This window comes from Mobula hypostoma, chromosome 21 (genome assembly GCF_963921235.1).
Source record: "Mobula hypostoma chromosome 21, sMobHyp1.1, whole genome shotgun sequence".
Taxonomy (NCBI): domain Eukaryota; kingdom Metazoa; phylum Chordata; class Chondrichthyes; order Myliobatiformes; family Myliobatidae; genus Mobula; species Mobula hypostoma.
The window spans coordinates 17,454,520-17,470,168 of record NC_086117.1 but is presented as its reverse complement, the minus strand read 5'-3'; the positions used below and the strand labels follow the sequence as shown (position 1 = coordinate 17,470,168).

The following is a 15,649-nucleotide window of genomic DNA, read 5'->3' as shown; positions in this document are numbered from 1 at the left end:
TATCACTCAGCAATAACCTGCTCACTGGTGCTCAGTTCAGTTCTGTCACAACCACTTATTTATTGGGTAGAATGTTGGCAAGCCATTTTGCAGCTGTATAAACGGCAGTTTGGCTGCTTTTGTAATATTGTGTCTCGTTCTGAACACTGCATTAATGGAAGGGTGAGGAGGCTTTGGAGAAGGTGCAGGATAACGCCTGGATTGGGCACAGGAGTACATTCAGCCAGAGACTCATTCCACTGAGATGCAACACAGAGCGTCATAGGAAGTCATTCCTGCCTGTGGCCATCAAACTTTACAACTCCTCCCTTGGAGGGTCAATCACCCTGAGCTAATAGGCTGGTCCTGGACTTATTTCCTGGCATAATTTACATATTACTATTTAACTATTTATGGTTTTATTACTATTTAATTATTTATGGTGCAACTGTAACGAAAAATTTCCCCCGGGATCAATAAAGTATGACTATGACTATGACTATGACTATGACTATGACTATGGATTGGAGAGTGGTAACTATAAAGAAAGTTTGGAAAAACTTGTATTGTTTTTCACATGAGAGGTAAAGATGGAGTAGGTGGTCAGAATCTTTTTCCCAGGGTGAAAATATCACAAACCAGACAGATTAGATTTAATGTGAGCAGGCAGGTTTAAAGGCAATTTACAAGGTAAGTTTTTTTTGACATAGGGGTTGGTATTTCCGTGGAACACACTACCCAGGGAAGTGTTGGAAGCAGATGCAATAGCAATGTTTAAGAGACATTTTAACCAACATGTGAACAAGCAGGGGATAGATGGATGTGGCTATAGGATTAGTGTCTGATGGCATCATCATTGGCACAGATATGGTGGGCTGATGTGCCATTTCTTGTGCTGTGTTCTTCTTTCATGCTAATCTCATTACAACCTTTGTACAAATCAGGACAGTAATACTGAAAACTGGATTTGAGCAGAGTTGATTGTGCTGGATATCAAGGTAGTATTTAACAATATCAAGACATCAAACTCATTTCGTAAAAGTGGTTATAGTCATGTATGTACAAAACTTTGTTTTGATTACTGAAAGCCAATATCCCCCAAAATGTAGGTACAAGAGTTTTCAAGGTGGTTATCTGGGGCCAACAGTCTTCAGATAGTTTTTCATTGTAAAGTTAGGAAGACATTGATGGTTGTATTGTTCAGTTCCTCTGATATTGAAGACATATCAATTTACTCAGTAACTCAAATAACTTTTAGGAAAATAAGTTTTGGGCAGAAATGTGTTACAGTCACCTTTCCTTGGCATTGTGTGACTTTACTGGTGCTAAATTCCCCCACCATCAACATCCTGAAGATGCTTACTAACCAGTGACTGGTCAGGTAGCATTACTGAAGTAACAGTATGAGTCAGACTCTGTATAACTAGACTTGTACATGAAATTTTTGCATAAGTTCTCATGCAACATCTCTGAGTAAGATGGAAAATATTTTTAATGCAGCTACCATATGCAAGTCAATTTATGTTTGATTCGAAGAACTTTTTACAGTAGCATGCATTTATATAGCTTATTAAATGTCAAGAAAATGTTCTAAGATATTTCAGAGGCTCAAGAAGAAAATCAACAGTTGCTATGGCAACCCAGAATGAAACTCAGAGAAAGGCTAATGCTGACCTTTAACAAACTAAGTTATTTCTTGCTACAGAAAGTCAGGCTTCTCTCACCCACAGTTTAGTATGCACAGAGGGAGAACTTGAGTCCATGCTGATGATGCATGAACAATCCAGCTAGTTCATCTCCCCACAGATCTACATCGAATCCCTTAAGATCCACCCTCAAGTCCAACAAGTTGCTAGGGCTACATTCTAAATATCGTTGCAGTGAAGGAATAGTAGATGAATATGTCTGTTTATCTGCTTTTTGTTTATTGTTCAGTGGCAGGTATGCAGTTAATGCAAATATAATGGAATATTAACATCTAATTATTTTCTAAAATCAAAATAAAATATCCCAGAATCTAGAAATCACCATAAAAACAAAAGTGTTGGAAAAAACAGCAAAGGCAGGCAACGTCTATTTCTCTCTCCACAGATGCTACCTGATCTGGTGAGTATTCCTGGCATTTGATTCAGACTTTTTCCATTTTGTATCTTTGGAAAATACCAGCAAATTTACTTTGGCAACGTGCCACAGGAGCTGACAACTTAGAATTTAGTGAATCCTGCAGAAGGAAGACAAGAAGTGAAAGTTGAATTTTGTCAAGTTTCTTTGCTTACACTAAAACTATCACGTCCATTGAAGTCTTTTTCACAGATTGCCATACAGGACTATAAACACAATGATACTAAATAAGGTCATAAAAGTATTTTAATGGCAAAAGGATCTGTCAACTCCAATGTTTGGTCTTGCCATCAGAATTAAACAGTTGATGTAAAATGTCAATAGAGCTGTAATTATTAAAATACATACTTAAGCCAAGGTTGTTCATAGGCTTTCTGAAGCCACAAAATCTTTTAGCAGTTAGTTGTTCCAGGTTTATTTATGCTTTTTCTCAGCAAAAAGCAACCATTAATAATTTCCTGCGGAGCCCACCACTGCAGCTGCAGCTTGTCAAGCAGTGTTCAAATAGAGGAACTGATGATGCGGAGTTTTCCATCTCATGATCTAAGTAGTTGCACTACAGATAATTGAAATGTCATTCAGCATTCCTTCCAGTAAATCAAAGCACTAAAATGATCAGTGACCTTACTGCAATTCCCTGTTTTGTTGGACCAGATTTTTTAAAATTCCAAGATAATAAAACCTGGGATACTTTTATGCATGTAGCTATTCTGGTAGCTTTGAACTAAACTAACAGATTCTGTGCTAGTTTGTCCATAGAAGTAACTAAGGTATGCACACAGAAAAGGTTCCAACTTTGGTTCAAGTCTGCTCTGAGCTGATATCAGCAGTAATTTGTTTTTGTTCTCATTTGCTTCTGTTCCCTTGGGAGTAAATTTGGGCGTGGTTCTTGCACTCCAGTAACACCACTGCTGGGCACCTGCAATGGGGAGGAGACTATTATCCTGGGCTGGTTCTCCAAAATTTGCCATTAAAGCATGCATCAAATTAACAGTAAATAATTATTAAATCTCTTACTTTGTGAAAGTATCACTTTCAAACCTTAAATCTCTCACAGATTTCTGTGAAAATAAAATCTATTAACATTTTTAAAAACTTGTTCATCTATGTGTACAAGAAGATTCTGCAAGCAATTTTACATTTGCAGTTTAAAATATTTTATTCTCTTAATTTCACATAATTAGAGACCACTATGATGAATAAGTAATTTAAAGCCTTCTGAAATTCAGAAATATAAAATAAATGCATAACAACACCAAAACCTTCACTTGAAATGTTCACCTGACATTCTCTTTCAAATTTTGTTGGACCTACATTAATATATAGTAGTTTCCTTCAAATCTAAGGCCCTATCAAATTGCTTTACAGCCAGCAAGGCTTTGGCTGTTGTAATATATTTAGAGATACAATGCAAAACAGGCCATTTCTGTCCAAATGAACTGTAGCCTAATCACAGGGCAATTTACAATGGCCAATTAACCTACCAACTGGTACGTCTTTGGACTGAGGGAGGAAACTGGAGCACCCAGAGGAAACACATGCAGTTATACGGGAGAACATACAACCTCCTTGTAGTGGCAGGAAATGAACCTGGGCTGCTGGCACTGTAAAGCATTATGCGAACTGCTACGCTACCATGCCACGATTCAGTCCAGTCATCTCAGCTCCATTGCCCAGCCAGTTCCATGATGGGCACAACCCACTCCGCCATTAGGACATCTTCAAGAGGCTATGTCTCAGGAAGGTGGTATCCATAACTGAGGACCCTCACCATTAGGACATGCTCTCTTTTTGTTACTACCATTAGAGAGGAGAAATCAAGCCTGAAGACTCACCCCAGTGATTTAGGAATAGCTTCTTACCCTCCACATCAGGTTTCTGAACGGTCCATGAACACGTGACTTTTATTTTGTTATTCTTTTCTTTTGGCATTTTGATATTTTGCAATTTATATTAATTTTAATGTCTTTGCACTGAACTGCCGTTACAAAGCAACAAATTTTGCAACATAGGGATCAGTGATAATAAATCTGACTCTGTTTCAAAATTCTGCAATTTGAAAGAGGTCAATGGCAATAAGAAGCTCAGAAATGTAGTAATTACATATTAAATATATAATTGGGAGTTTGAACTCTTGTCACTACACCAGACAATTAAATGCCAACTGGCTTTACTAATAATCTATATTTAGGCCTTAAAGCTGTTCTGAAAACTGATAAGCCAAATGTGAACCATACTGCGAAATGAAATCTCTTGACCAAGCCATCTTTCAAAGTATTGCATCTCGGTTATTCTTCAAAGTTCAAAGTAAATTTATTATCAAAGTACATGTATGTCACCATATACAACTCTGAGATTCATTTTTGGTGGAGCATACTCAGTAAATCTATCAAATAATAACCATAAGAATTTTAATTTTAATGTCTTTGCACTGTTGTAACTATATGTTATAATTATGTGGTTTTGTCAGTTTTAGTCTTGGTTTGTCCTGTGTTTCTTGTGATATCATTCTGGAAGAACATTGTATCATTTTTTAATGCATGCAATGACAATAAATGAGGATTGAGTGTTCTCATAATCTAATCTAATAACAGACTCAATGAAAGACCACCCAACTAAGATGTTCCACCAGAATGCAGAATTCATTACCGCTGCTGCCTGTAAGGAGTTTGTATGTTCTCCTTGTGACCACATGGGTTTCCTCCCACATTCCAAAGGTGTACCAGTTAGTAGGTTAATTAGTCATTGGAAATGATGGGGCTAGAGTTAAATCATGGAATTGGTTGTGGTGCAGCTCAAAGGGCCGGAAGGGCCTATTCCAAACTATAATCTCAATAAATAAATAAAACTGTGCAAATGCAAAAAGAAGAAATAATATAGAAATAAAAAATAAATATCAAGAACATGAGATGAAGATTCCTTGAAAGTGTGTCCATTGGTTGTGGGATCATTTCAATGATGGGGCAAGTGAAGTTGAGTGAAGTTACCCCTTGGGTTCAAAAGCCTGATAGATGGGGGGTAATAACTGTTTCTGAATCTGGTGGTGTGAGTCCTGTGGCTCCTGTACCGTTTCCTGATGACAGCAGCAAGAAGAGAACATGTCCTAGGTCGTGGGTATGTGATAATGCAATGTTAGCATCTATTTTAAGGGGAATAGAATATACAAACGTAAAATCAAGGAGATATGCTGAGCCTTTATAAGACACTGGTCAGGCTGCACGGAGTATTATCAACAGTTTTGGGCCCCATAAATCAGAAAGGATGTGTGGTCATTGGATTGAGTCCAGAGAAGGTTCACGAGGATGTTTCCGGGAATGAAAGGGATAATATATGAGGAGCTTTTGGCAGCTTTGGGCCTGTACTTTCTGGAATTTTGAAGAATGCATGGGGATCTCATTGACACCTACTGAATGTTGAAAGGATTAGATAGGGTGGATGTGGAGAGGACGTTTCCTATGGTGGCGCTATCCAGAACTAGAGGGCACAGCCTCAAAATTGAGGGGTGACCTTTTAGAATAAAGGTAAGGAGGAATAGAATGACATACTTATAAGTAAGCATGCTTGTATACTTATTGGATTAAGAACTGACGTATTCTTCTGAAATAAAGTGTATTTTTAAATTGATTTTATGATCATTTGTAGTTTACTGGTATTTTTCATGTGCTAGGCAAAGATGGTTAAGAAAGCAGTCTTGAATTTTCATCAAACATGAACAATGTAATTGATTAGATTGAACTGAGAATTTTGAGATCTCAATGGCATTAAGCATCTTTGAAATAGTTTCTCAAATTTAATGATTTCTCAAAAGAAGTTTAATTTAGTATTACAGAAGCAGCTGAAAAAGAGCTCTTACCCAAAAGTCTTGAGCCATTGTGCCAGGAATCAAAACAGTATAGAAATATAATACGCGTGTTTTTCTTCCAGCATTTCCAAGAAGGACGAAGGGCACAGCAGCACATTGAAAGCTGTTGGAAGCAACTTGAAGCAGTAAGTTTGTTCCCATTTCATATTTAATTTAGGCAATTTCTGATTACTGAATCATGGTTCCCTCTAAATTGCAACTATAGTGAATTCCAGTTAATTGGGGCAACTGCTTTTCTGGGACAACTCTTGAAAAACTAAAACTAATGGAAAAATTAGCTGGGATTCCCGTTGTTTATTTGGGCCAATACGCCATTTAATTGGGACAGAAAACTGTTGCCAGTTTCTAACTAATGATAGTCACGTACAATTTTTGTGTCCGTTAGACCCTGCACCATGCTTGGAGTGAACAGTTTTTAAATAGCGTCAGTTGTGTGTCTTTGTTTCAAAAATCAGTGATTTTTGCCACTTACAGTTGGTGAGAAGTAATCATTAAGCCAATTCAGAACTGCTTTGCTTACTGAGGTTTCAAACATTTAAGCTTGGAGTTACCAGAAACAGCCAGGAGTGAAAATGAAGTGATTTCACTATTTCAACAAGTTAAGAATCACAGAGCATTTGAAGGTATCTGCAATCATCTTGAATGTTACAATGAAAATGAAGATTTGGAGGATGCAATCACCAAAAGCTTTGAATGAGGGCAGTTCATTATCTGCACTAGGTGTCTGCTCAGATTTTGTTCATCAAAACAAGATGACAGCATACTCTGAATTCCTCCATCAAACACTATAAGCAGCTAATACACAGTTTTATTGTACTGTAGTAGTATTGGTCATGTTCTAGTTTGTTCTGTATTTCATTTAAAGACATAATTTGTTACTCAGTTTTTTTTGTACCTTTTTAACTATTTCTCTAATAAATGGGCCAAAATGTACTGGTCATGATGTATCCATTGTATTGACACATTGTTTCACCATCTTATACCAGCACCCTAAATGTTAACTAATGTAAATGCATCATCTTTCAAATCTCTTTATTAAATGTTATTTATCATGTTTTTCCACCAAACCTTTCTTTGATCTTTTATAGTTTACAGTTATTTTCTTCACCATCAACTGCCAACTTGTTTCTGCAGATGTATTAATGATACCTGTATTATAGTCTAAATCATCGTTGTTACAAAAGTTGTAAAGATCCTGGTACTGAACCTAACCCCACAGGAAATAGTTATTCAGTCACAAGGAAATCTTGCTAATATCTATGCAGCCTGCATGAAATGCTGACCTTTCTTTGGTCTCCTTTGTTTCCTACTTAAATTAAAGATCAGTGAAGTTGATCAGATTTCCTCAAACTAAAGCTTGATTACATCCTGTCCCGCTGGCATTAATGGCTGTTGGCACAGTGGTGTAAAGGCAGGAGGAAGTAGCTATTGGAGTCCTCTACATCAACTTGTGCAGAATCATTGCACAAATCAAACTCAGAGAAGGAAACTCATTGGTTATTACACAGTGTCCTCCCTCAACTGATCAGTCATTGCTCATCCATGTTCAAAAGGTTTTGATAAAACACTGGAAGTAGCAAAGGCAGAGAATGCCCTCTGGGTGAGTAACTTCAGTGTTCATCATTACTGCCCAATTCTAAAAGCCAGCCTGTTGTAGATGTATTGGTAGAAGTGATCTTGGGGAGACAAAGTTCTACCATCACCATGATGACATTGTCCATTAAGTTTAACGCTTCAAATACATAAAAGAAGTACAACAGATCTAGCAGATCTAGGTACCCATGAGACATTATATACTATCAACAGCAGTAGAAGATTAGACATCCACATATCCTTCACTCTTCCAGTATCACCTAGTCAGAGGATCTTGTTGACGAGGGTAGTAAAGCATGATAGGAGCTGCAGCTAGCATATCTGAAATGATAATATGCCAATTTAGAGAAGTTGAGAAGGTTATAATGCTTTCTAAACTGCATACAGTAGGCAGAACTAATCAATCGTACTATCAACAAATCAGATCAAAATTTTGTAGCCCTACCAAATCTATTGTGAATGATAGCTGGTAATTTAAATAGCTAAGAGAAGGGGAAGACTCCATGAAATCCCCAACTTCCCAACAATTGCTGAAGGCAAGGCTGAAGCATTCATAACTATCTTCAAATCAATGAATCATCTGAGGTCACCAACTTCACAGAAGCCAGTTTGAGTCATGCACTCTGTATGATAACAATCAGGTGAAGGCTCACAAAATAGCAAAGCCGATAAACTAGTGGACGTCCATGGCTGTGGAACAGAAGACTTGTACCTCAAGCAGGGTAGTTCCATTACAATTATGACACTGCTATTAACCTGATCATTGGAAAAAACATTCAATTTGGTACATTCTACCTATCAAAGACCCCCCACCCCACTAACCTCACCAACACCACCAATCTCCTTGCGACTTTTGAGCTTCTTTTCTCTCCTTCACAGTTCTGATGAAGGGTCTAAGATCCGAAATGTCAGATCTGTTTATCTTCGTATTGAGCTTCTACTGATTGGTGAGTGGGTGATGATGGAAGTGGCTAAAGACATGCTTCTGTTTGAGTATTAGATAACATGTAAACAAATTGTTGCCTTTTCCTAAGCAAGCTGTTATGTCATAACATAGGCAAAAACATTATAATACATTATAACATAGGAGTAGAGTGAGGCATTTTGGCCCATTGAGTCTGCTCCGCCATTTGATCGTGGCTGATCCATTTCCCTCTCAACCCCAGTCTCCTGCTTTCCCCCATTTCCTTTCACGCCCTGACAAATCAAGAACCTATCAAACTCGGCCTTAAAAACACCCAATGACCTGGCCTTCACAGCCACCGGTGCCAACGAATTCCACAGATTCACCACCGTCTGGCTGAAGAAATTCTTCCTCATCTCCCTTCTAAATGGATGCCCCTCTATTCTGAGGTCGTGCCCTCTGGTCCTAGACTTTCTCACTACAGGAAACATCTTCTCCATGTTCAATATACCATAGTTTTCAATGAGAATCCCCCCTCATTCTTCTAAGTTCCAGCGAGTACAGGCCCAGAGCCGTCAAATGCTCCTTATATATAACATATACCCATATAACAATTACAGCACGGAAACAGGCCATCTCAGCCAAGCCTTTCATTCCGGGAATCATTTTCGTGAACCTCCTTTGAACCTTCTCTAATGTCAGCACATCCTTTCTTAGATTAGAGGCCCAAAACTGTTCTCAATACCCAAGTAAGGACTCACCATTGCCTTATAAAGGCTCAATATTATATCCTCATTGATATATTCTAGTCCTCTTGAAATGATTGCCTTCTTCACCACTGACTCAACTTGCAAGATAACATTTATGGTAATCCTGCACGAGAACTCCCAAGTCCCTTTGCATCTGCATTTTTGAATTTTCTCCCTGTTCGGAAAATAGTCTGTGCTTTTATTCCTTCTACCAAAGTGCATGACCATGCACTTCCCAAGACTGTGTTGTATGCAAATAGAATAATGTCTTGATTTTTAGTTTGTCAATGTTGTTTAATACCAGCTGATACAACTGACAGTGCGCTACTTGTTCTGTCTTTAATTCACATTTCCATTCAACAACAGAGCAAGCGAAGGTTTGAGAGAGATTGCAAAGAAGCAGAGCGAGCTCAGCAACATTTTGAGAAGATGGATGCTGATCTGAACGTAACGAAGGCTGATGTGGAAAAGGTATGTCGGAAGTAGCTATATACCTAAGTTGGAGATTGGTGACATATGACCAATTATTTTCTTTATAGTTTTAAATGATTGTTATGCTTCTGAAAGCACAAGTACTTTTGAAGGAAATGCTTTTTAACCATTTGACAGTCAGAAATTAGGATAGGATATCATTGTTGTGAAGTTACTCATGAATAATCCAGGAGGGTTAAACTAATGATTCACATTGAGAGCTGAGGAATTTAAATTAAGTGATTAATTGAATAAAAATCTTGTATAAAGAACTAAGGGCAGTATAAGAGACCATGAAGTTCTGTGCTGTCTTAAAAAAAAAACCACTCCAATTCAGTCGTGAATTTCTGGGAAAGAAATCTCATGATTACATGTTCAGCCTGTACATGGCTCCAGTATTGGAAATGATTCAGCAAATATCTGATTTATCAGCAGTTAGTTCACCTCAATCTTCTTAAAGCCTATTAGTGATACTAACCTTGAAGATGAACAATATTTTTGTGAGTAAAGCTTAAAAAATGCTTCTACTCAATTAATATGTAACATTAACAATAGATTATCCATAAAAGTAATAACATTATTGCATAATTGAAATCTAATTTCCATTTATAGCTGGACTGAATGAAAGATTAGTAACTGAAATTGACTGATACAGCATATGAATTCAAATAATTGATGGAGGAGTAAGAAAGTTCTAAGAATGATTACACAACCATAATCAAACTTGGATTTCAGGGTGACTTCGGCTTGGATTTGTAATCTAGGCATGTTAAGGTTCAAGAATAGAAGTAGCTCAATGACTAATCTCCATGTTAGCAACTGGCAAGAAATAGACTTGCAACTCAACTCTAAATCCCTTTTCCAATTGTTAACTGTTAGCGTATCCTCACCATCCAAAATGGGTGTATTTACACTTATGGCAAATGAAATGTATATCATTAAGTGCATATATTTGATAATCATTATGAATAAATTAGGATGAATAGCATAATCTAAACTTGTAATGTGTAATTGAGGTTATGTCGCCATTTCTGCAGCTTAGAAGGTTCTTTTCACGTAGCTGGGTAATTGTTCACTTGCCTAAATTTATAAAGCAAAAATAAGCCTGGAAATGTTTGTGGACGTTGCTTGAAGATGGTGCCTGAATCACATACTCCTGATTATGGACATCTGTTGATTGTAATGCTGCCAACTTCATGCAGCCTGCTCATTTAATTAGTTTCTGTATCCGTTCAGCCCTAACCCTTCTGTTCATGGTTGGACACCTCAGCAGGAGTCAGTATTATGAATATTTGGCTGGAATTAAAGCTAGCTTGCATTTCTTAAAGGTGTGATGGTATTGTGGCTATCGCACACACAAGACAGCCACAGAAGTCTTTGCTAGAATGAGTCCCCAAAGACCTTGTAGCAGGTTGATGCTTTGAGGCTGAAACGGTTACTGGCTGGCTTGCAGGTAATAGAAAATGCCACAGTGCACTGAGCAGCCTTGTGTGTGCAAATATTTCATCAGCCAATCATGTGGTAGCAACTCAATGCATAAAAGCATGCAGTCATGGTCAAGAGGTTCAGTTGTTGTTCAGGCCAAACATCAGAATGGGGAGTGATCTAAGTGACTTTGACCATGGAATGACTGTTGGTACCAGACGGAGTGGTTTCAGTATCTCAGACACTGTTGATCTCCAAGGATTTTCATGCACAACAGTCTCTAGAGTTTATAGAGAAAGGTGCGATAAACAAAAAACATCCAGTGAGTGGCAGTTCTGTGGGTGAAAGCACTTTGTTAATGAGAGAAGTCAGGAGAATGGCCAAACTGATTCAAACTGGCAGGAAGGTGACAGTAACTCAAATGACCATGTGTTACAGTAGTGGTTTACAGAAGAGTATCCCTGTATGTACAACACATTGAACCTCAAAGTGGATGGGGCTACAGCAGCAGAATTCCACGGATGTATACTCAGTGGCCACTTTATTAGGTACAGAAGGTACCTAATAAAGTGGCCAGTATGTGTATTGTGTGGAACAGGCTTCAAAGTTCTCTTCCATCAAGCGTTCCAGTACTGTATATTATGCAGGATGCAGTGCTTGATGTACTCAGAAACCTGTCAGGAGGTTGACATTCAAGGTGAAGAATCACGGAGGAGTAAAGAACATAAGAAGCAGGAGTTGGCTGTTTGGCATCTTATGCATCTCAGCCATTCTACTTAGTGTCTCTTTAATGTCATTTCCTGCACTAATCCCATATCTCTTGATTCCTTATTATCTAAAAATTCTTCAGTGCGAACCCTGAATTTTCTTGGTGACTAAACTGCCACTGCTCTCTTAGGTAGAGATTTCCAACAATTCACCACCCTTTGAATGGCTGACATTTTTGTGACCATGACCCCTGATTGTCAGGCAAGGAAAACATCATCTTTGCATTTTCTCTGTCAAGCACCTAAGAATATAACACTAAAAGACATGACCTCACAATCTTCTAAATTATATTCCATCTACCTTGTATTGCCCATTCAAAGAACCAAAGTATATTTATTATCAAAGTATGCATGCAGTATACAGCCCTGAAATTCATCTTCCCACAGACAGCCACAAAACAAGGAGACACCATGAAACCCGTTCAAAGAAAATATCAAACACCTAAGGTGCAAAATGAAGAACAAATCACGTAAACGGCAAAAAAAAGTGCGTAACACACGGAAGATTAAACATCAAACCGCGGAGTCCTTGAAACAATCTAGGAATATTCTGTTTAGTTCCATTCAGTTCAATTTAGTGTTGTGTTGTTCGTTAACTGCAGACTGCAGAGCCAATCTGCCCCAATCAAAATCACGCAAAACTGCAATAAAAAAAAAATTCAAAGTTTCAAAATACAGTTATTATCAAAGGAGTAACCAGAAACCAGAAACACATATAACATGACCTGTAGTGTCCTCTAAAAATGAGTCCAATCCACAAACTGCGTCAATCAAACCTTACCCAAAACCAAGACTCCTTCCTCCAGCAGCAGAGAGGGAGAGGGAGACCGGTCAAATTCAGATGGATGGCAGGCGGATAGTGCTGAACACCTGCTCAGCTTCTGCTCTTGTCCTCGTTGATTTCAATCTTGTTGGATGCTTTCACTGGCAAGTTGGTTGAGAATTGGAGCTGATCATTAGGTTCGTACTCTGCCATTAGGACGCAGACTCCATGTTGTACAAGGCCGAATTCCCTTGGAGACAGGAACAGCACCAGATCACTCAGTCAGCCCAAAAACACATTATCAAAATGTAAACTGCAAAATGTAAACACACAGATTAGTAGTAGGAGTATATTTAGAAGAAGAAGGGGTTTCGTGAACATTCTGCTGGACGTTATCATTGGTCGCGCTTGTTGCTGGTGCCGCTTAATTTGCCTATATCGCTCTGAATCATCTCTGCATCATTCTCAAAGCCTTCACTGTTCTGAGCCATCAGCAAGTTAAGGTGTTTTATATGTGATCCCCAGCACAAATCCTGTAGCACAATGGCTTGAAAATGAAAGCAGCTTGGAGAGTCTTACAGCAATGTATCTTCCAATAGATTCCTTCTATCTGGGGTAGAGTGGAAATGCTATATTCACAAAATATTATGTGCTCTGTCATTGAAACCCTGCATGATGGAGAATCCCACAGTTCGAGCAAATCCACATGCTCTCATGGCCTGTTCATCTCTAGTTAAAGAGAATGAAATGAGGTTAGCTTGCCTTGAATAGAATCTCAGTGACCTCCCAAATACAACAATGGCCAACGTGATTACAGAATGCTGAAAACTCCTTCAACTCGGGTGTATACAGTAGACGTTCATTGGTACTGTTACTTTGACAGCCAGAAGAAAGTGTCTTTGCTTCAAAGTTGTACTGGTGGTGTGCAGTGTTTGGGAGATTTCTCTGATGACATCCTTGTTGAAGTACAACATATCACATATAGTTCCTTTCAGGGCTTCAGTATGGAGGCTCCTCTACACGCTTCCAGCATGCTCCTGTTGATTTTCATATGTGAAGCTGTATTGTGAGGAATATAATATGTCTACATTTGGAGCAGTTGGTTTGTTTCATCAGGTGTCTTTGAAGACATTCATCACTTAATAAAAGAATATAAAACATTTATCTGTACATAAGTTAGTAGTGCATTTATATGAAACAATACAGATTTGATATCTTCAAAACAAGTTATAGAGTTATAATGGTGGAGATAATACAAAAAAATGAAAAGATGGGGAAGCAATGTTAATACCCAAGAGTATGAATCTGTGGAATTCGTTGCCACAGGCATCTATCGAGGCCAAGTCTGTATGTATATTTAAGGCGAGGTTGATAGATTCTGGATTGGTCAGGACATGACGGGGTATGAGAAGAAGGCAGGAGGTGAGGCTGAGTGGAAAATTGGATCAGCCATGATGAAATAGCAGAACAGACTCAATGGGTCAGATGGCCTAATTCTGCTCCTATATCTTATGGTCTAAAATAATCTTGTTTGAGGTGAAGGAAATGTCAGAAGGATAATAGGTAAAGTGTTTGTAATGAGAATTGACAAAGAAGTCTATAGCTAACAGTAGGCATCTTTGAATTATGATAAGAGAAAGATCGAACTCCAATGTTCCTTGCTTGAAGAAACTGAAGTTAAAACGTGACTTTGACTTATTAAACCAAGTGTTAATAGTAAGAAAGAAAATATGAGATAAGAAGATCCAAGATTTCATTAGAAGTGATACATCTAAAAAAAAGCTATTTATATACATTATTTCCCAGAATGCAGTTAGAATAAATCATGCCGTTTAGGTAATTTTCTATAGCTACATTCTCAAGGCTGCAAAGAAAATACAGAAGCAACTTCTTAAGATTAAACCTTAAATAAGAGGCTTTAGTTATGAAAAAAATATAAACAAAAATAGCCTTTTAAAATACAGCATAGAGATGTGTAATCAAAGCAGCTGCAGCTATGCAAATTTATGTGGCATTGGGTGAACATCATAAGGTTATCATAATGCATGGAATGTGGTACAAAATTACAAAACACTGAAGATAGTGTTTGGTAAGTGGTCAATTGCTTGTTGATTCCATATCATGAATAATGCCCTTTTTGTATCAAGCCCCATGTGACCACACTCTCAAATGCAAAGTTAACTTAAATTGAGAGAGGACTTTTGTAAAATTGCACAGATTATATTCAATATTTTAGATTTGTGCATGTTGTTTGAACTGACATATTCATAGTTTATGAAATTTGAATCTTGAGGTCTATGTATTAATTAATCAGAATTGTCCTGGTAACAAAGTTTTGAAGAATGCAGCTAAGAAATGGATAAATATTTGTATTATATACTAAACTACACTTCAAAAAATCAAACAATAAAGCATTGAATATTTTTTTAAAAAGTAATTCTGAAGAGTGAAACTAATTATCATGGAGAGTCACAAGGTTGTATCACACAGAAATGGGCCTTTCAGCTCACTGTATCTGTGCCAAGCTTTTTGTCCACTTACATGTAGAATGTTTGCCTGCTCTAGGTGTGTACCCTTTTATGCCTTGCCAATTTAAATGCCTGACTTTATGCTTCTTAAATGTGGTGCTTATTTTTCAATCCATCATCTCTCTGTGTTTAAAAAAAAACAAATTTTCTCTAAAAATCTCTTTTTAAAACTCATTTATCTTATCTAAAGTCTCTTGTTTTGATCCCTTTTCCATAGTGGAGAGATATAATCTGTTTCCTGTCTATACCTCTTATAATTTTATAAATCTCTGTCATGAGGCTCTTCAGCCTCCTTTCTACTAATGGAAAGTCTCTCCCCATAACTGAAGTCCTCCAATCCAGGCAACATCCTGATATATATTCTTTGCATTTTCTTCCCAGCACAATCACTATATTGTGGCAATCAGAAACACGTGCAGAACTTAAAGTGTGGTCTAACCTGTGTTTTGTCACATTTTGCTATGTATCATCCCAACTTATGAAGACA

The 15,649-nt window shown here is 37.7% G+C and overlaps 1 protein-coding gene across 12 annotated transcripts in view; it reads left to right on the top strand.

The window, feature by feature from the left end:
- LOC134359827 (formin-binding protein 1) overlaps nt 1–15,649 on the top strand; it is a 223,553-nt gene that overhangs the window by 108,646 nt on the left and 99,258 nt on the right. For all 12 annotated transcript variants that reach the window (XM_063073538.1, XM_063073537.1, XM_063073547.1 and 9 more), the window contains exons 5-6: nt 6,025–6,087; nt 9,575–9,679. In XM_063073538.1, the coding sequence (XP_062929608.1) occupies nt 6,025–6,087; nt 9,575–9,679 (168 nt within the window). The remainder of the gene's footprint in view (nt 1–6,024; nt 6,088–9,574; nt 9,680–15,649) is intronic.